Genomic DNA, 20,880 nt, shown 5'->3' with positions numbered 1-20,880 from the left:
CTTAGAGGGAGCAGATATGTGACAATTGCCATTTAGCCGGGTTATTTCATAAAGTGAAAGTGAAGTCGCTCAGTCGTGTCTGACTCTTTGTGACCCCATGGACTCTAGCCTATCGGGCTCATCCGTCCATGGGATTTTCAGGCAAGAGTGCTGGAGTAGGTTGCTATTTCCTTCTCCAGGGGATCTTCCCAACCCAGGAATCAAACCCGGGTCTCCCGCATTGCAGGCAGACGCTTTGCTGTCTGAGCCACCAGGGAAGCCCAGTATTTCATAGAGGTGTGAGAACAGTGGGGAAGGAGTTCCCCGTCGTGTTTCTGACAGTTTTATTGCACAGTTGATTTTGGTTATCTCAGTGTTGTCAGAGGTATAATATGCATGATCCTTGGTTATCATTAAATAGAATATGAAAATAACTCCTTTTAACCTAGCTCTGGGTGACCAGTGTGACAGGTGACCCAGCCTGTGGAGAAAGCACACCCAAGATGCATTTTCACGTGATGAGACAGGTCTGCTTGTCAAAATTCTGCTTTTGTGAGATATTTAATGGTGTCTTTTTTGGTTCCCTAATTGGCTCCTGATACTGATTATAAACAGCAATGGGAGCACTCTCTGTGAGCGAGCATAAGACAAATAAGTGGGAGTCACCATCTTCCTGAAATGGCACATTTGCAGGCTAATCGAGGTGGTTTCTAAAACCAGCTCATGTGCTTTGGCATTTTCTTATTCTTCACCCAGTCTGTGCATTCCTGAAAGTCTTACTGGGCAGTGTTGTTTTTCCTGGAATAGTAAAAGCTTGATGTTTTCTTCTGAATGGGTTCAGGTGATGAGTTAAGTTTCATGTCTACGTACATATTCAAATAGTTGAGCACAGAGTCTCATTTTCATACCCGTGTTCATAGCAGCATTATTCACAGTAGCCACGAGGCAAAAGCAGCCCAGGGATCCATCAGTGGATGAACAGGTAAGGAAAATTGGGTCTGTCATGAACTGGAATATTACTCAGTCATAGAAAGGAAGGAAATTCTGACACATGCTGCCATATGGATGAACCTTGAGGACATTATGCTCAGTGAAATAAGCTAGGTCACAAAAACACAAATACTGTAGGAGTCCACTTGCATGAGGTTCCCAGAGTGGCCCCTCCAGGGTGAAGGTGGTAGGGTGGGTGCCAGGGGCTGGGGGAGTTGCTATTTAGCAGGGAGCAGAGTCTGAGTTTGGGAAGATGAAGAGAGTCCTGAGGGTGGATGGGGGTGAGGGCTGCACGACAGTGTGGATGGACTTAATGCCGTGGAAGTGGACACTGAGAAGTGGTTGAGGGGGTAGCCTTGTGTTACGTGGTTTTTATCACATAAAAGACATTGGTGATCATTTACTTTTATGTAAGGGGCTCTACCAGTGTAACCTACACCCAGCAGAGGCTGGGGTGCTGGTGGAATCTGTCGGTCAGCACTCAGAATGACCAGTCTCATGTTAAGGAAAGGTTGTTGACCTAGGGAGCCCCCCACCTTGCCCCTGGTGGGGTCACATCTATCTCTGAGGGCAGTTCCCTGCTCATCAACGCTGGACCCTAGTACATGTCGGAGAGACCAGCTCCCCAGCAGCAGGGGCTGGGCCTCACTGGGGGCACTGTGATCAGGTCTTGGGCTCAGCATGCTCAGAGCCTGGGTGACAGAAATGCTCAGCTCACATCGGGCCCATGAGCCCTGGAGACGCCTGCCTGCCTGGACTGCAGGGATGTCCCCAGAGCACCCCGAAGCCTGGATTCCCCTGAACCTTGCTCCCAGCCTGGGTGCCCCAGGACCCTCCCAGAAAGAGGCCAGCCTGAGCAGAGGCACGCCATCCAAGGCAGAGGTGCCCTCTGGCCAGGGTCCAGAGGACAGAGGCTGCCGGCCCAGGCTCGGGAATGAGTAGCCGCAGCCACCGTGACAGGGGCCACTGTCTTCACAGGTTCTCAGCAGGTCAGAAGCTGGCGAGGGCACGTTGGCCTCTTGCGTCGTCACCAGGCGGGGAGCATGCTCAAAGATACCATCTCTTGAGGAGAAAGGAGAGAATGTTTTCGTACTTACTTAGGTCATTTCTTGTGAGATGGAATTACCGATCTCTTTTTGAAAAACACTTTCTCTTAGAATTTTTATGAAAGAAGTAAAAAAGTCTGCAGGGTTTGGTAGCTGGCCGGCAGCCACCAACATGTCCTGCCGAGGGTGGGTGCAGTGCTCGTGGGCGGAGGGCTCAGCGCAGGGCGCCGTGTGGAGCATGTGGCCACGGGGGCTGTGGCGCGCCCCGGGTGTGTCTGTGGGCGGGCAGCGAGAGTGGGGTCAGGATCACTCAGCAAAAGTGTGTGAGCACCTGTTGGGAACCAAGGGCTGTGCCCCGCGCTCTGGGGAGCATGGCGAGCCACCCCCGTCCTGCCTTTTCCACCCGGAGGGCCAGGCGGGCCTGCCTTCACACGCTCGTCCTGCCACCTGCTTGTGTGTCTCCCTGGAAAGGCCCTAACCTCATGAAGCCTCAGTGTAGGCATCTGTAAAGTGGGCGTGATCCTGCCTCTCCCAGGCCCAACCATAAGATGGTGAATATGAATCGCTGGGCACATAGTAAGTGCTCAGGAAATGGTAGTTAGGTTTATTCATTTTTCTTATTTTCTAAAGATTGTAATTTAAAGGTTTGGGTAGTTCTGTGTAGCAGTTCTAAGTAGGTTCATTGGGGTAGGCTTCACAAAGAAGGTGGTGTTTGGTTTGCAAGTGGACGGGCAGGTGGATGGACTTTGCTCAGCAGGAAAGGGTCTCAAGGACACGTGAGCCAGGCAGGGGAGCTTGATGGTGTGCACGTGTGGGGTTGGGGGGGCCTGGGGACCTGTGGGCGAGAGTACCACGATCAGGGAGGCAGGTTGGCGTCTGCTGGGAGGGATCAGTTGGAAGGGAGTCGAGCAGAGACCAACCACTGGGAGGTCAGACTGCAGGCCAAGGTGACAGAAGGAAGCAGGTTCCGCTCCGCTCCGTCTTGCTTCCATTAAGAGTCAGCAGTTCTGCCTCTGTCCCCACACCCCAAAGCGGAGATGCAGAGATGAGAGTCTTTCCTTGGCCAGGGAGCGTTTTTGGCGTCTGGGTAGACTCCACGCACTTCTGTGGCCAGCTGGCTCCAGCAGCTCAGGAGAGGCTCCGGGGCTGATGGAAGCATGGCCTTGCCCGCCCAGGTGTTGGCGGGGAGACAGGCCCGACAGCGCCGGGCCTCATGCTGGGCACCGAGTCTTTCGAGCAGGCACTGCAGCTTCATGTTACAGATGAGAAGACTGCGGCGAGGGAGGGACAGGCCCTGCCGGCCGCGCCCAGGACCACGCCTTCTCCTCGAGGCCTCCTTGTCGGAGTCACGTGTTTGCCTTGGCGAAGCGGGGATTTTAACTGATGGCTTAATTTTATTCTACATACTTTTGTATCAGGTGGGGTTAATGCCTGCACATTTGTGTTCCATCAGCGGGAAGCCTCCCTGAATTGGCCTTTTGTTCAGAAATGCCATGTCTTGTTCATGAATGAACTTGTGAAGTAAGCCCACGCACAGGGACCGTTCCAGACACATGGAGATGAGTGATGTGCTCTGTGCCTCAGGAGTGTGAGGAGAAGAGAGAGGGCATGGGCTTACGGTGGAGCAGAGGGGACACGTGGACAGTGTCCCCAACTCAGAACCCGCAGAGGGGACACGTGTCGAACGATGACACGGCATGATCAGGCTTTGCGGTGGGGCGATACGGGCGGCTGGTAGGGGGGTGCCACATTCCCAGGGCCCAGCCAGTGGCCCTCTCCTTCCCAGCATGTGACTGCCGCCCTGGGCCCCGTGGCCCAGGCTTTCTCTGACTGTAGGTCCAGGACTTGGTGATGGGTGGTGGTGGGCGTCTCGGGACAGAGCAGACTCCAGAATGAGGACTCTGGTTTTGGCTGAATGCCCTGGGGAAATAGAGATGCCAGTTCCTGAGATGGAGCAGATCTTGGAGCTTTGCACTGTGAGCGCTGGGTTGGAGGTGCCTCTTGGGCATCCCGGGAAGGATGTCGAGTGAGCAGCTGACAGATGAGCCTGGGGCTCGGGGGTTGGGGGGGGTCTGAGCCAGAGAGGCGTGTGAGAGATGATGTTCAGTGCCCATGGGATGATATGCCCACCCGGGAACAGGTGTCGCGGCGAGGAGGGATGAGGACCATGGACAGAGCCCTGGGTGTGCTGGCGCCTGCTGACCAGGGAGAGGGAGAAGGTTCTGCACAGGGACCTGGAGAGGAGCCACCGGGGAGCTCGGAAGGAGGAGGCCAGTGGGGAAGGAAGGAGCAGGCCCTCACTGGGTTCTGAGCGGCTGGGGATAGCTGATGGGAGCAGCTGGAGCCAAGCCTGTTGGGGGTGAGGGGTTCTGGGGGTAGGGGGCAGGCCAGCCGGCAGGCCCAAAGCCCTGTGTCCATAAGAGGGAGGTGGGATGGGTGCAGGAGCCGGGTATGCAGGCAGAGGAGTGCACGCTGATTCTTTGAGCAGAGACGGGATGGGCTCGGGGAGGGTAATTCGTGATGAGAGGAGGTGCTGTGCGGGTGTAGGCGTGGACAGGCGGGTCTTGAGTGCTGGCGAGGGCAGGAGGCGCAGTCCGCGTGAGGAGTGAGAACCCTGGGCTGGCAGTTCGCAGGGCCTTCTGCCTGGTGCAGAGGTTTCATTTCCTCAGTGGATGCTGGGCACGTGGCTGTCGATGCCATTCCTTCGTCCTTTCAGTCAAATTTTTGTTTAAAAACATAAAGTTTTCTCCCAAATCCTTCTGTTAAACGTATGAGCAATTGTAATTTCTAATCTGTTTGCTTGTTGGGTCTTTACGCCGTGTTGAAGTGAATTCATGGTTCTCCGTGTCCGGCGGAAAGCTGGACAGAGCACTCAGGGCAGCCGGTGTTGGGGTTTGAGAGGGTCCTCCCGAGGAAGCATCTGAAGGTCCGCGTGCCTCAGTACAGAGGGGGCCAAGCTGCTGCTCTGGCGTCTGAGGTCTCAGTACCAGCGCTTTGCTGCCATCTAGCGTCGTAAGGTTTTCTTGAGTTTTTTACGGAAGGGCATTAGGGAGAATGTGAGAAATATTTAAAACTTGGATAAAGGGAACTTTGTTTTGTTTCAGTATACATTGCTGTTCTCATTGTTTCTCTTTTTAAGTAATAGACCAAAGTAATAATCCCAGTCGACTCACTAAGCATCATTAAAACGTAAGCCAGATATCTAAATTTTTACAGCTTTATCTGTTTTGGATAGAATGGATCAATTTTTAGTCGTTACAGAAACATCTTTGCTATAGTTGAAGATCTTACACTGATTTTTCTTTTGCACGGTGGTGCCAGGAGAGCGCTGGAGTTCTTTCTAGAACACAGAAGTAGCCCTGGGCCCCTCCCAGCCCATTGCAGGTCTCGTCCGTGAGAAGCTCATCTGCTCCTCAGGAACCGCTGATGTTGACTCTGCAGGTTAGAGACGTGTTTGCCTGGGCCGTGCTCACCCTCCCCCTCTCCTTCCCACCCCAGTGCAGGTGGGGAGAGACTGAGTTTTTGCCAAGCTGGAAACCTTCAGAGCTGAAGCAAAATCTCCTTCTGTTTATTATACTTTATCTCCTGGTGAAATTTGGGGAGTGGCCTATTGTGGAGAGAAGATAACTTAAGAACAGTGAGTGGTAAGGAATATACTTTAGGTAACCTTGAAAAACAGCTACACCCACTCCGCCGTTCCTGCCTTCATGGCCAAAATCACTTGGGAAGTGTTCGCTGTTGGCTGGCAGCTCCTGTTTGCTTTGAGCATTGGCCAGACGCAGAGCAACACAGTCCTGCTTTTGTGTGAGGGTAGTTTTTTCCTTAGATGGTCATTGAAGGAAGGGGGTTAGACAGATGCCTTTTAAGTTGTCATTTCACTGGTAAGGTGAATAAACTTCAGTTCTCTGATCTCATATTTCATTTCCGTGTGGGCTACCTTATGAAAATCCCATGAGCCTGTAGGCCCCATGCTTTCTGCTGGAGTTTTTCTGGGTTAATTTAATTGTCACCCAACACAGGGTTTATTCCCACCACTTCTGCACTGGACAGAGCCTAGCCTGGGTGAAGGTGGGTTGGGTGGTGAGGAGAATGTATTTTTCTTAAAGGGGGAAAAAGGTGTTTCTCGTCTGGAGCAGCTTGTAGTTGTGCGGGGTGCAGAAGGGGAAAGGCTGTGTTTGCAGAGAAGCAGGAGCGCGGTGGTGGGGGTGAGCACCCACCCTGGCCTGGGGCGGCAGCTCCCGTGGCGGAGCAGCTCGCTGAGTCGGGAACAGTCCTAGAGACTTTAGTTGACTTGACATTCGTTCATTCTTGTAAAATAACTGATTTGATCTGCATACTAATTGGATTCACTCACCAAATAGAATTTTCTTGGCAAGTAAACAGAAGAGTGGAAGTGCAGGCCCGTTGTTTGTTAGTTCTGTGACCTTGGGCAAAGTTCTCACCCTCCCTAAGCCTCTTCCACGTCTGGAAAGTGGTTCAAATTGTGAGAGTTATTTGCAGTAACAGGTGCAGAAACTCCCAGCACAGTGCTTGGCTCCCGCTTGAAAGCTCAGATGGTAACAGTTATTGATACCGACGTTGTTGTTGTTGTTCATTCGCCACGTCGTGTCTAACTCTTTGCAACCCCATGGACTGCAGCATGCCAGGCCTCCCTTCCCTCACCATCTATCACAGTTTGCCCAAGTTCATGTCCATTGAATCGGTGATGCCATCCAACCATCTCATCCTCTGTCACCCTCTTCTCCTTCTGCCTTCAATCTTTCCCAGCCATGAGAACCCCATGATACCAACATTATCATTCATATAAAGATCATTGAAACAGGGAATGAAAACAGATTTAGGTTCTTGGTTTGGACTTAGACGTTCCTTTAGAATACACTTAGTATTGAGTGTGGACAAATGCAGCAGAGGAATGTTGGGTTTTAAAGTTTAATTTGGGAGGTTTGATCAGTTTGCTGTCTTCAGTAGCAGTCGTTAGGAAGGCATTCAGTTCTTTTAATTGGTCAAGGAATTTTCTTCCTCAGGCATCTTTTTTGACTCATGCGTAAAGAAAACTGAAAGCTTTTGACTTGCTTTTTCTAAATTTTATTAATTGATTATATATAAAGCTTTACCTTGGAATTACATCACATAATAAATACTTAATCATGTGGTAAGCAGAACATGGAAGATTGCCTCAAAGGTGTATTTCCCCAAAGAGATACATGGTAAATGCCCCAGGACATACCACCCTGAGAGTCAGGGGACAGAAACCCAGAAAGGTGTGTGTGTGTTGTGGGGGGCGGAGTGGGGGTTCCTTCACGGGTACCCGGGACATTGAAATGCCTGTGTGCTGGGGTCTAAGTGTGAATTTGTTCAATTTCCCGTCCTTTGAACAGACTTAATTAGAGTCACATCGTGAATGTTTCTGAAGTGGCCCTAGTGATCTTTTTCACAGGGGGTGTGGGGGAGCCGGCAAAGAATTGCAGCCATTACTGGCACTTGACAATGCTTTTTCTTCCTTTCCCATCCGTTTTTCTTCCCCTCCCTCCCTCTGTGTTGTTGCTGAGAGCTTCTGTGATGTGACCTCCGCTGGAAGCCTTGGAGGTGGTACAAGCGGCTCCTCTTGCTCACTCTCCATCTTGTTCTTTCAGTGACCTGGGAGTTTCTGTGCCTCTGCACTAAATGCAAAGTGTGTGTGTCAGCGTAAAATTATCTTTTTATTTTTATTATTCGTTAGCCGTTGTTATCCATGTGTTTCTATAACAAAGGTAAACTAATGTTGAATTTAGAATGATCCTAAAAGAAGAATGACATTTTCTCGAGCTTTGAAGTATTTGGTTGGAATTGCTTTTTTTGTAAATTTAAATGTGTTCAGTAAGATTCTTAATTAAGCTCAAATCTGAGTAATTTCCAAGAAGTCACGTCAGCATCTCGGTCAGCTGAGATGCCCGCCTGTCCCCCCGGTCCTCTCTGGAAACTGACCTGCGCTGGTTCCTGCAGGGCGACCTGAAGGCTTACCTGCGTGGCGGCGAGCCGGCGCCGGCGCGGGGGGACTCACAGACCATGCTGCTGCAGAGGCTGGCGTGCGAGATCGCAGCGGGGCTGGCGGCCATGCACAAGCGGCATTTCCTGCACAGGTGGGTCCCTCCGCTCGCGCGCCTCCCCCACCCCAACCCCAAACATGGCACCGGCTCTGCTGGAAGCCCAAGAAGGACCAGCTTTGGGTGTCAACTTTCAATTTATAAACAAGACGTCCCCTCCTGCCCAGGGTCAGAACAAGGGTCGAGCTGGGCTCCGTCTAAACCAGCACCAGGGAACAGAGTGCCAATACAGCCTAAGACCTAGAGGTTATTGCTAGAATCTCAAAGCATGCCAAAGGGTGTGATGCTCAGAGTCGTGACGGAGCAGTTCTGGTCTGCCTTCCGGACCCCTGCCTTGGCATCCCCCTCGCATCAGCCTCAGGCTCCGCCTCTACCCACTGGGCGTCGTCGTCACAGTGTGGCCCTCTCCAGTTCTGGAGGAGGGCTCTGAGGGCCTGACGTCATCTTCTGATAGAAGGTCCCAGTGTCGGCCTCTGGTCGGCACTCCGAGAGGCCGCACCGACTGGGTCGGGGGTTCTGGGGTTGGTGTGAGCAGCACTGGGGTCGGGGTAACGCATCTCTCTAGAGATGTGTTTCTGGTCCCACGTGAGCAGCCACAGCTCTCAGAGTGCGTCGTATTTTGTTCAGATCATCCACATAATTGTTTTAATTAGGATGGCAAAGGGCTTTGAGTCCTGAGATGATGATTCTTTAAACTCAGAAGGAGACTCCTGCTTGTTCTCCTCCAGCCTTTTCAGCTCTGATTTGTGTTTGAAATGTTTTCTCACGTCTGTGGACAAATTGGGCAGAGTGTGTGTGTGTGCGTGTGCGCGTGTGCATGCGTGCGTGCATGCTCAGTCACGTCTGACTCTTGCGTGCTCAGTTTGTGTGTGTGTATGCACGTGTGCATGCGTGCATGTATACTCAGTCATGTCTCTGACCACCGCCCCCCGCCCCGGCCAAGGCTCCTCCATCTGAATACTGAAGTGGGTTGCCATTTCCTCATCCAGGGGATTTTCCTGACCCAGGGATCGAACCCACGTCTCCCAAGTCTCCTGCATTGTTAGGCAGGTTCTTTACCACTGAGCTGTCTCTTTAGTTGACTTTAATTAAATCATTTTACTCTTAACAATCGAAAGACCTGAAAAGGAATACCTGTGTGTACTGACATGGAGACATAGGTTGCACAGGTTGTATATTTTATGTATACACATATATAAAATGTTTTTAAAATACGACACCATTAAAAAAAGAAAATGCTTATATCTGTGGGGGTTTATGTGAGTCTCTGTGTGTATGTGTGTGAACAGATATGGAAAAATACCTATCAAATTCTCAACATTACTTCAGGGTAGGAAGAAGAAAATTAACACTCTTCTTACATATCTATCTTGTTTGACTTGCACAGTGAGCAGATCATTCTGATAAGGTGCTTTTTAAGAGACCTGAAAAAATTATGAATTTCTTCAGGCCCAAGGCAGAAACCCTTACACAAAACTTCAAAATATAAAGATCTATTTGTTTTATAATGGAAAAATCTTATATTTTGTTTTTTTCCCTTGTAACAGATTAATACCCAGCATATTTGTATTGTTACTCTTTTATAAAACACAAGTGATTATTACCTAAATAGTGGAGCATTTTCAGAGAAGATCCCATCAGAATCAGCAACATAAAGTTATCAGAGATAACTGGAAATTGTTTAAAGCCCAGATTGGTTTCTATGATTATATTTTAAAAATCTGCAAAGTAAATGTTACCTTCCTGTGAGTTTCTTTAGGTTAAAGTTTTACTTACTTTTGAATCTTGTTTCAAACAAATAAAGATGATAAATTAACTCACATGATTTGGATGTAATTCAGGTACATAAACTCAAGGTAAAGAAAATTCCTGAAACCATTGACAGCTGTTTCATTTTGTTTTAAAAAGTAGCCATATTTTATGTAATTTTGTGTGCTTTATTTTTTTGTTGGTAGCACACCATAATAGCATTTTATAAAATTGAAGTAGAGTTGCTCGGCAGTGCTGTGTCCCAGATGTACAGCAGAGTGGCTCAGTTGTATACATGGTTTTCAGATTATTTGTCAGTCTAGGTTGTTACAAGACACTGAGTACATAATAGCATAGTTTTAAGTTGGACTTTGGAATATTTATTTGTTGACTCAAAGTCAAACTTTCTATGTTGGTGGAAATAGAACTTCCCATACATCGAACTGGAAGCTGATCTAGTAAGGTACTCCCAGTTAATTTTTACTTTTACTTATTGTCTGAGAGGAGACTTAAGCCTGGGTCTTGGGCAGGCTGCGTTTCTGCAGTCAGAGACGTGGCGGCCATGAAGGCCACGTAAACAGCAGGGGCTGCCAGGGTGCCACACTCCGCACCTTCCTGACCTGCTGGCCGAGTGCCTGGGACTTCCTGTGCCCGGGACTTCCTGTGCCCGGCCTGTCAGTCTTCCTGGAAGAGCAGGAAGAAGCCACCAGGCCACTGTGATGAGTAAGGGCACAGGGCATCCAGCGGGCGGCGTGGGCGTGTCTCTTGTAGCTGGAGACCCATGTGACCGTGGCCTTAAGGTGTACCCAGGCCACACTGCGTGAAGGGACCTCCTGAGGGACGTCCCTGGGGGTCCAGTGGTTGGGACTCAGCGCTTCCTCTGCAGGGGTGCAGGTGCGATTCCTGGTTGGGAGACTAGGATCCCACATGCTGTATGGCACGGCCAAAACAACACACGAGACCTCTTTAGGATTTTCCCAGTTTAAAGTTTAAAGTTACTTTCTGCTGAGAAACACCGAGGTTAGTAAGTCCTCCATCCCTCAGAGTGTGGGTGTCCAGTGTTACAGGAGCCCAGCATCTGCAGAACCCAGTTTATGGGGAAGGTGTGTGTGAGAGGGTTAGGGAGGACTGGCCATAGGCCTGGGTTGTAGACCTTGTCTGTGCTGTGACGTCAGGGAAGAGAAGCGTGATGCAGACTGACCTGATGAGCAGGGGTGAGAGCTGTCCAGACGCTGAATGAGCCCAGTTGCCTCTTTGTGCTGCGTCTGAATCCCCTGGCCTTGCTCCTCAGCCGCTGCCTCCGCGAGCTGCAGCCACCTTCCAGTGGGAAGCGGCAGAGTCTCTTCACAGCCCACATGGGGATTCATTTTTATGCTGTGATGGCTGCTGGCGGCGGGTTGGTACAGTGAGCTGAAGCTATTAAGTGGCCTCTCCTTCCTTAATCCTCTGAGCCTGTTTCTTCCCTGAAACAGGGTAATCTTGCCCTGAAGTGCTTTTGTCAGGATTACATAAGACAATGTGGGCCGCGCCCTGGAAGAGTATTCAGTAATGTTGGGTTGTTGCTTGCTCTTTTGATTAGGAATTCAGGTTCCTGGGAGAGCCTTGGTGGGTAATATGTTAATTGAATAGAGGACAGAGTGGTTTTGAAAATGGCTGCAGCCCCTCTGAGCTGTTTCCACAAGACCGATCTCCTGGAGGTGGACAAGCTCTCACGTCAGTGGGAGCTGAGAACAAGCCATGATGTTTCCTTGTGAATCCGGGCGGAAAACTGTTTAGAACACTTCTGTGTACCTACTGCTCTGCTCACCTGGCGGGGTCCCTGCAGTCACCACTGAGGCCACCGAGCATGTTACCGCCTAGGGGGACAGAGCCCAGGCTCTGAGGGCCAGGTCAGTTGGCAGCTTTGCTACTAGACCTGTTTTTCAACTTGAAGGAAGAATATACTAGGTATGTTTGTATTTCCTGACCCAAACCAGCCATTGACGTCAAGAGTTACCTCTGCTGTTAAAAAGTTATACCTTTACATTTTCCTATTCTTTAGCTTGGTACATTATTGGACCTTGGAGAATATGTATGTTTTACTACTTTTGAGTTGAATTATATGATTTTGAATTTGGACAACACTTTGATGTTTTGAATATTTTGATGTTTAAAAACTGTATGTTTTACTACTATTGAGTTGAATTATATCATTTTGAATTTGGACAACACTTTGATGTTTTGATGTTTAAAAACTGTATTCTTATAAAAACCTTATGTGTTAACTCTTACAGGTTAGCGCACACCCCCTCATTTTTTTTCTTTGCCAAGGAGAACTGAGGCTCTGGTGTGCTAATTGACTTGCCAGAGTCATGCAGTTACAAGTGGCGGAGCCAAGAGTAGGTCGCCGGTCTCTGACTTTGTCCAGTGTTTTTGCACTGTCCTCCGGTGACCAGGATGTTTGGGGTGGGGTAGAGGGCGAGTTTAGAGGAAGTTCCCTCAGTCACACCACCGTTTTCCTCCTCAGTACCCCAGTGTTCAGGTAGCAAGAGGTGTTTCCTCCTCTCTCTCTCTCTCAGACCATAAGTCGAATTGCAGGAGCAGTGTCGTGTACAGAGAGCCCCAGGCCCTTTGCACATATATCTTTCCATCTTTTACCTGCCTCTCGTTCCCCATGTCTATAGACGTGCAGGGACCCTGTGTGAGGAGAAAGGTGTGGAGGGAGGCGGCTGGCGGCCCTGGAGTGGCTCGAGTGGCTGGAGTGGAAGGTGCCAGGGGCCACCCTGCAGGTGCCCCCCACCGTGGCCTCAGGCTGCCACCCTGCTTCAGATGCCTGCACGCTCCTGTGCAGGGGCCCTGGCACCCAGATCTTCATTCTGCTCCCAGGACAGAGGTGTTGGGAAGGTTGAGGAGGGTCTGTCTGCAGGGGCCTTAGCAGTGCTAGCCAGCTGTGCCCGGAGCCTCTGGGACAGGACCCACAGTGCCATGCATGTGCCGCTTGTAGTCCAGGGGGCCAGGCGGCCAAGAGCCCCGCATTCTGCTGCCCGCACGTGGCCACCTGTCCGTCCTTCCTCATCTCCAAAGCCCAGGGGCCGCCTCTCTCCTTGAGATGGGAGGTTTCTACGGCGCACCTCGTTCTACCACGCTTCGCAGATACCACGGGTTTGCTGGACGCACCCCTCCCCCCCACACACAGATCAGAAGTCTGCAGCAGCCGTCGTCGAGCAGGTCTGGCGGTGCGTCTCTCCAGCAGCGCTGCTCACTTCCTGTCTGCGTCACGTCGGGTGGCTCTCACAGTATTTCACTCCTTGTCGTCGTCGTTTGTTACGATGATCTGTGATCAGTGATCTTCAGTGCTACTATTGTAATTATTTTGACATTTTTTTAAGCGATAAAGTATTTTAAATTAAGGTTTATACATAGCATTTTTTTTGTTTGTGTGTTTGCTTTTGGACACGTAATAGACTACAGTGTAGTGTAAACATGCAGTTGGAAACCTAAAAGTTCATAGACTCGCTTTATCATGAGAGGCTCTTTACTGTGGTGGGCTGGGGCACTGATCCCCCCGTGTGCGTGCATTTCATCTGTAACATTAGAGGTGTCCCGAGGTTTCCCCAGACACTCCACAGGCCTGGTGGAGTGCCATGAAAACACTGCTTGTAAAGACAGTGTATGGAGGGATTGAATACATCTGACTGGTTTCAGTACATCTAACTAATTGAATACATCTAACTGCTTTCTTATCTTGGACTTAAAACTTTTATCGCTTAAAAAATGCCAAAAAAATTACGGTAGTAACACTGAAGGTCGCTGATCACAGATCATCATCACAAACATAATAACAGTGACAAGGTGTGACACACTGTGAGAGCCACCTCGGTGTGACACAGACAGGGGTGTCCACTGAGACCAGCACGCGGTCAGCGTGTTTATTGAGGACCAGCCGCACAGACCGCAGTGCGCTCTGACTGACTGGTCGTGGGTTGTTGTTGACGGTCGTTGATGGTGAGAGACAGAAATACTGACCCTGGCAGAGTCACTTCAGTTCCTTGCGCCTCAGTTTCCTTTTCTGTAAATGGGGAACATACTGGTACCCACCTGGGAGGCCTGTTGTGAAGATGAAATGAGTTACTACGTATCAGGTGCTGGGAGAAACACCTGCGTGTAAGGTGCTTTCTGAACATGAGCCGGGATAGTTCGAGGGGATCCGTGGTGGTGTGCACCAGCCACTGGATGCCACCAATGTTGGCGCTCGTGTCCTCATCCACGTTGTTCTATTTCAGACACACGAGCTTTGGAAACTAAAATCACTGAAAATAATTTGATAACGTTTTTTATTTTTGGCCATATAAAGACAAACGTTTTAAATTTTGGACTATGGAAATTCAGTTTCTGAGAACTTTTATTTAAGATTTAAAACTGTAAGTTAGGTATTCCATTCTATTTTAGTTCAGTGGCTTTTTCATTCATATGCTAATTGATAATTTAAAAAATTCCAAGGGTTAAAGCTAAAATCCAAAAAATGTAATATGCTGTCTCTATGGGAAGTTTTTTTTAGAAAAAGTAGGTTTTTACTTTTCAAGTTAGGTAGTTTTTAAAACTAATTTGTTCTTAAATAAACTGAGTAAATCGTTTTAAGTCAGTCTTGAAAATATGCTCTTTGCCTCCCTCTTGGAGAGGTAGAGTTTGGAAGAGAAGAGAGTGAATTGGAGGGGGCTAAATCACTTATTTAAATCACTTATTTGGGGAAGGCGATGGCACCCCACTCCAGTACTCTTGCCTGGAAAATCCCATGGATGGAGAAGCCTGGTAGGCTGCAGTCCATGGTGTCGCGAAGAGTCGGACATGACTGAGCGACTTCACTTTCACTTTTCACTTTCATGCATTGGAGAAGGAAATGGCAACCCACTCCAGTGTTCTTGTCTGGAGAATCCCAGGGACGGGGGAGCCTGGTGGGCTGCCGTCTATGGGGTCGCACAGAGTCAGACACGACTTAAGCGACTTAGCAGCAGCAGCAGCAGCAGCAGCAGCAGCAGCAAATCACTTATAATGCTTGCATATCTTTGAAAAAGGAGTTAAACATTTTTAATAATGTAGATTATTTTAGCGTGCTTGAAGTTGTAACTTTATTCTTTACTTGCAGTTGAGAGACTACTACTAGACTATTACTCAGGTAATGTAAGGTATTTAAAATAAATTCAGACAAATTAGCCAGTTTAGAATACTTCCGTGGTAACTCTAAACATACCAGGAAATGAGCCATAAGTCTGGTATCAATGCAGAAGAAAGGTACAAATACATTTAGATTTTAACCTGTTAGCAGTCAGAGTGATTTACCAAAAAAAAACAAAAACAAAAAACAACTGATCATCTCCATTCTTTAAGTTATTAGGAATATGGCATTGCCTTTTTCTATGAAAAAGGATTTTAAAACATGAATTATTTATCAGGGAACTCAATACACTTACCACTCTGATTTCCCAAGAAAACCTTTTTCCACAGCAGTTCCATGTCATGTCATCCTGGGTGTTGATTCGCCTTGTTCTCGTGTTCACTTCACTCTTTCTGTTTTCAGTGACTTAGCCCTGCGAAACTGCTTTCTTACCTCGGACTTAAATGTGAAAGTGGGTGATTATGGAATAGGATTCAGCAGGTACAAGGTAAGCCAGAGGTTTAAGGGTTCTCTCCCTGATCTAATTTAATGCTCATGAAGTGGTCATATCACAAAATGCCATGCCTGTTTGGAAAGGGAGGGTAAATAATTATTGCTGCTATATAATAGAATATACGCATCGTATATAAATATTTCTGTTACATGTTTGGTAAAATTTCAGCTCAAATCAGTAAGCTTGGAATTTGAGTTTTTCAGCTCTCATAAATATATCCCCCAAAGAAAATAAGTAAAGTACCTGTGAAGTTTTTATTTGTGTGTGTTTGCTTAGCCCAGCTGAGTACGGTGGCTTACTATGGGGCAAAAAAAAAAAAAAAAATTGATGCAAATGTAAGTCTGTTTTTAGTCTCCATAGTAGCTCTAGTATCTTGAGCACTTGCTGTATGCCACCCAGGCACTATGAAGGACTTGCCCGCATGATCTCATGTAGTCCTCACCGTAAAGGGAGGGCTGGCGCATCTTCCTGATCTTACGGGTCAGGAGTAAGGCTCAGCATGTTTGCTGCTTGCTCAAGAGTCACAGAGCTGGTAGATGGTTGAACATTGACTCAACAGTCTGTCCAATTCGAAAGCCTGCGCTCTTACTCATTAACCACCCTGTTCTTCTGCTCAGGAATACAGCCCAGCATAGTTTACAAGATATTTTGCTCAGAGTCTGCGTTCTGTACATCAGACACGGCGTACTTTCCTTTTCCAGGAAGGGAGACTGAGCAGGTGTTCATGGTTCAGAGACCACTCATGAGGCCCAGGAGGCTGATTCAGAGAAACCCTCCACCCACCCTCTGCCCGGAAACTGTGTCTCTGTGTCCATTTCTTTTTCTGACTTGTGTTTTTGGGTAGAGTATGTGTTTTCTGAGAATGACCTGGGATTAAGTTACTGAGCTCACTGGAAGTGTTAGAGAATTCAAAATTCTGTGTGCTTTCTTACAAAACAGGAGGATTATATTGAGACAGATGATAAAAAAATTTTCCCTCTTCGGTGGACTGCTCCAGAATTAGTAACCAGCTTTCAAGACAGACTGCTAACTGCAGATCAAACTAAATATAGTAATATCTGGTATGTATCGATTTACCATTCGATTAGGCTTTGTTATTAAAAGAGCCTAACTTCTTTCTTCTCAAGTACTTTCTTAAGGGAAAGTATAATTGAATGAGATGTAGGAATACCAGTGACTGATGATGTGAAAGACAGTTTATTGACATCATAGCAATGATCCCAGTTTTTGCAATGGTGCAATATCTTTTACCCATTCAGTAGTAATAATCTCCATAAAAGCAGGAACCAAGGCTGTTTTCTTTGCCTACTATAGGGCCTTGTTTATAGTAGATGGTTAATAAATATTAATTGAGTGAATGAAAAAACTGAAAGAGGTATGTAAGACTACCAGTTTCTGTTACAGCTTTCTAAATTTATATGTACTTTTTTTTTGGTGCTGTTGTCCTGCTTTTTCTATTTTTTTTTTTTTTTTTTTGCTTCTTACTTTCTTATGGATTTTTTTTCTTTTCCTCGTAGTTTGGGAGCTGTGTACTCTATTGCTATGATTGTATTGGCTACCCTAGAAATAACATGTATACTTAACTTAATCTAACAGTAGTTCTTACTTTGGCCCCTTTCTGAGCAATACAAGGACCCCAGGGTATTTTAACATGCTTTAAATTTACACCATACACACACACACACACACACACACACACACACACACACGCATGCAATTATGTTTATCATTGTGAGGTATCTTATTTTGTTTCTCTTAACCCCACAAGATGTTATTTTTCTTAACATCAGTGTTTGTTTAGGTTTATCCACGTAATTAAATCACTTTGCTTTTTTTTTTTTTTTTTTTAAATTTCCCCCAAATCTCAGACCTTCTATTGGGGCTTACTCTCTTTCTGTCTGAAGTATGTCCTTCAGAATTCCCTGTGGTGCAGTCTCCCTGGTAACAGACTCTCAGGTCTTTTTCTGTAGGTCTGAGCATACCTCTGTTTTGTCCTCATTCTTGAAGTGTATTTTTTTACTTGATGACAGTTATTTTCTCTCCGTGTATTGAAGATCTCACTCCACTGTCTTCTGGCTTCCATTGTTGCTCTTGAGAAGTCAGCCGTAAGTCTCCCTAAGCTCTTTGAAGGTAACGTGACTTTTTCTCTCTGGCTGCCTTTAAACTCTTCTCTTTGTCTTTTGGTTTTTTGTAGTTGCACTGTAATGTGTGTGGGTGTGGACTTTTTTGTTTTTCTGCTTGGCATTTCATATCTTAGGTGGGTGTTCTCAGCCCTTATCCTCCCGATAACTGCCTCAGCCCCATTTTTTCTTCTTTTGGAAGTCTGATTAGACACACGTCACGACCTCTTGTTTTGTCTTTTGTCTCTTATTCTCCCCTTCAGCTCCCTGTGCCATACTCTAGATCATTTTTCAGACCTGTGCTCTAGCTGCTAATTCTTGGTCTTTTTAAAATTCCTTCTTCAGCTTTGTCTATTCCTCTATTAAATCTCTCGACTGAATTTTATAGTTCAGGTAATTGGCTTTTCTGTTTTAGGAGGTCTATTTGATTTTTTAAAAAACTGTCCCAGAGTTTTTTAAAGTTCAGTTATGATCTGCATCCGGTAATTCCCGTATCTGAAGTCTTCGTGGATTTGATCTTCCTGGTTCTTGATGGTGCCTTGTTTCCTCGGGGCCTTCTGATGGTGAGGATCCTGGAAGCCTGGCCTTGAGAACATTCCCTCAGAGAGGGTGCACCCGTGCTTGCGTCAGCTCTCTGGGTTTCCTGGCTCGGCAGGGACGACAGCAGCCTAGGGCTTTCTGTATTCAGCCTGAGGTCTTTGGGGCGCTCAGATGGTGTGAGCTTGGGCTGCGAATCCCAGTAAGGCCAGCTCTGTGGTCACAGCTTCTTCAGGACTGTCCATCTCCCCACCCCCACCGCAGGCACACACACACGTGTACTCAACATACATGTACACACGCACTCACGGTCACAAACGTGCACTCACTCACAGGGCCTCGGTGCCAAGCCAGCTTGCCCCCCAGGCTCCTGGGGGGCGGGTTTGTCCCCACCATGGTGAGGAGGTCTCTGTGAGGCCCCCTGTTGGGCAGGGCCAGGGCTTGGGCCTGTGCAGCGTTGAGCCTTGCTTGCCACAGACAGGCGTGTGGGTCCCGTGCTCCGGCAGGCGCCCACGGTCAGACACAGCGTGGCATTCTCCTTTGTTCTCTGAGCTCCAGGTTCTGTCCAGTGAGTTCCCTGCCAGCTTCTCTGTTGTTGATATGTTTTATATGAAGTTGCTTTTCACGCATCATCCGTATTGTTACTGTTCTCAGTGGGGTGATTGACCTGAAGACTCACCCTGCGTTCCCAGAGACGGAGCCTGCCCGTTGTTTGTGGTGGGCGAGAAGCCCTGGGGCAGGGCTGCTGGTGGTGTCAGCTTCTGCCTGAGGCGGGGACCACACTGCCCTGTGCTGGGGCTGAACCTGAGGGTCTTGGTTCCATGAGTTTGGTGGAAGAGGGGAGAAGAGCTACAGCACGTTTTTCCTTCCAGAAGAAAGCAGGCCACTGGTCCTTAGGGAGACAGGGAATGGTGGGCAGCAGCTGATACCGCTTTTCCTGAGGAGACTGGGCAGAAAGACGAGGGAATAGGGAGCCGCAGGATGGGCCTTGAAGAGGGGGAAACGTCTCATCTTCCTTGGTGGCCTGCATGAGAAGACGCACGAGGGATGCTGGAGAGAGGTGTTAGGAGTGGGGAGCTGAGAAAGCCCAGGCCTCATGTTCTCTGAAGAGCAGCAGAGGGGCTGAGGAGAGGGCTGGTTCAGGAACAGGCCTTATGGCGGGAGAGAAAGGGCGTCAGGGGTCTGGAGAAGCTGAGGTGGGCAGAGGTGCACGCCCAGGATCAGATCAGGTGCTGAAAACACTCACTGTGCCCCAGTCAGAGGCTGCCTTTGTGGTCTTTAGCATTTCATGCAAACTTTTTATTTTCCTTAATTGAATAAGTTGGTAATTCCCTAAAGTCATTGACAGTGTCTTAAACTTCTTTTTCATCCAAGATAGCTCTCTGCTGCTAGCAGTTCTGTGCCAAGGGCACGTCTCCCTTCTTCTTGAACTGGACTAGAGATTTGGGTTCTTTTATTTCCTTGATAGAAATGCCCTCTCCACCTAGATACTGAATATGTTGATTTACTCACTGATTTGTGAGATAAGCATAAAGAGAATTTAACTCGTAAGTTATATTGTACTCTGCAGTGTCAAATAATAGATTGATGTATTCAAATACAGCTTATTTTTCTGGTGGGTGTCGGTCATCGTCATGTGAATCATCAATAGCTACATCTGACAGGAGTCACAGTCACGTGAGAGCTTTCTAAGCATGCAGCCATGCCTGCATCTGCCAGCTAAGAGTCCTCAGCAGTGGGTGCTCAGTACCAGCGTCCGGGTGACACAGATGACCAGCCAGGTCCAGGAGCCACTGCAGAAAATAGATTGTAACACGCGACGGGAGGGAGTCGTGGGAAGGAACACGGAGACCACGTAGAGGAGTTACCCACCCCCCGGCCCACCAGCAAAGGCCATTTCCGAGGGGACAGCGCTGGGCACAGGGGCGGGCGGGGCAGGTGGTCCCTTGCCTGTGGTGACGGTACCCGCCCGCACTGAGTGACCCGGGCAGGTGGCCTCTTCCGCCAAGCAGTGAAGAGTCGTCCTTCCTGGTAGCAGAAAGCCCTGAATAACTACAAGAGGAAACACACAGGTCAACAGGGAAGACCTGTTCATGTGGGAAGTTCCACTGCTTACTACTGTTGTGAATGGGATTCCCCCCCACCAAAACCCTCAGAATTCCTTGCGTGTACCCTGTATCTAGCCATGTTGCTGAATCCTTTCAAGGCCATTGTGATGATCTTTTATGATTCCTTGAGTTTTAAAGTTGACAGTCATGTGAATGCTTCCCTGTGATTATTCCCTCTAGCTCCACCTAATTTTTTTTTTTTTTTTTTTACCTTGGCCAGAACTCCTAAAGTAACATTCTGTTAGTCAGTCTGAGGAGGCGTTCTTGCTGTGGTCCACACCTTAATAGAAGTGCTTGCTTTTTAAGTCATGTTAAAGCACTGTCTTGAATAACCTTTTCTGTAGCCCCCTGTGCTTGAAATGACTGATGGCTGTACATGTAAAACTCTGGGTCTTACAAATTCAGTATCTGAAGAGAGAAAGATGTGCTTCTTTATTCCCCCACAGGTCCCTGGGTGTGACGCTTTGGGAGCTCTTTGAGAATGCTGCTCAGCCTTATTCCAACCTCTCCAACTTAGATGTTCTCAACCAGGTCATTCGAGAGAGAGACACGAAACTCCCAAAGCCCCAGCTGGAGCAGCCCTACTCCGACAGATGGTGGGTAACTACATGTCACCTTCTCTC

The 20,880-nt window shown here is 48.1% G+C and overlaps 1 protein-coding gene across 2 annotated transcripts in view; it reads left to right on the top strand.

The window, feature by feature from the left end:
* The window catches only part of LMTK2 (lemur tyrosine kinase 2), a 74,048-nt gene that overhangs the window by 36,563 nt on the left and 16,605 nt on the right, over positions 1-20,880 (top strand). For both annotated transcript variants that reach the window (XM_055562484.1, XM_055562483.1), the window contains exons 7-10: positions 7,998-8,134; positions 15,402-15,486; positions 16,432-16,553; positions 20,704-20,853. In XM_055562484.1, the coding sequence (XP_055418459.1) occupies positions 7,998-8,134; positions 15,402-15,486; positions 16,432-16,553; positions 20,704-20,853 (494 nt within the window). The remainder of the gene's footprint in view (positions 1-7,997; positions 8,135-15,401; positions 15,487-16,431; positions 16,554-20,703; positions 20,854-20,880) is intronic.

Source organism: Bubalus kerabau, chromosome 23 (assembly GCF_029407905.1).
Source record: "Bubalus kerabau isolate K-KA32 ecotype Philippines breed swamp buffalo chromosome 23, PCC_UOA_SB_1v2, whole genome shotgun sequence".
Lineage (NCBI taxonomy): Eukaryota > Metazoa > Chordata > Mammalia > Artiodactyla > Bovidae > Bubalus > Bubalus kerabau.
The sequence above is the reverse complement of the archived record's forward strand: the minus strand, read 5'-3'. Positions and strand labels throughout refer to the sequence as shown.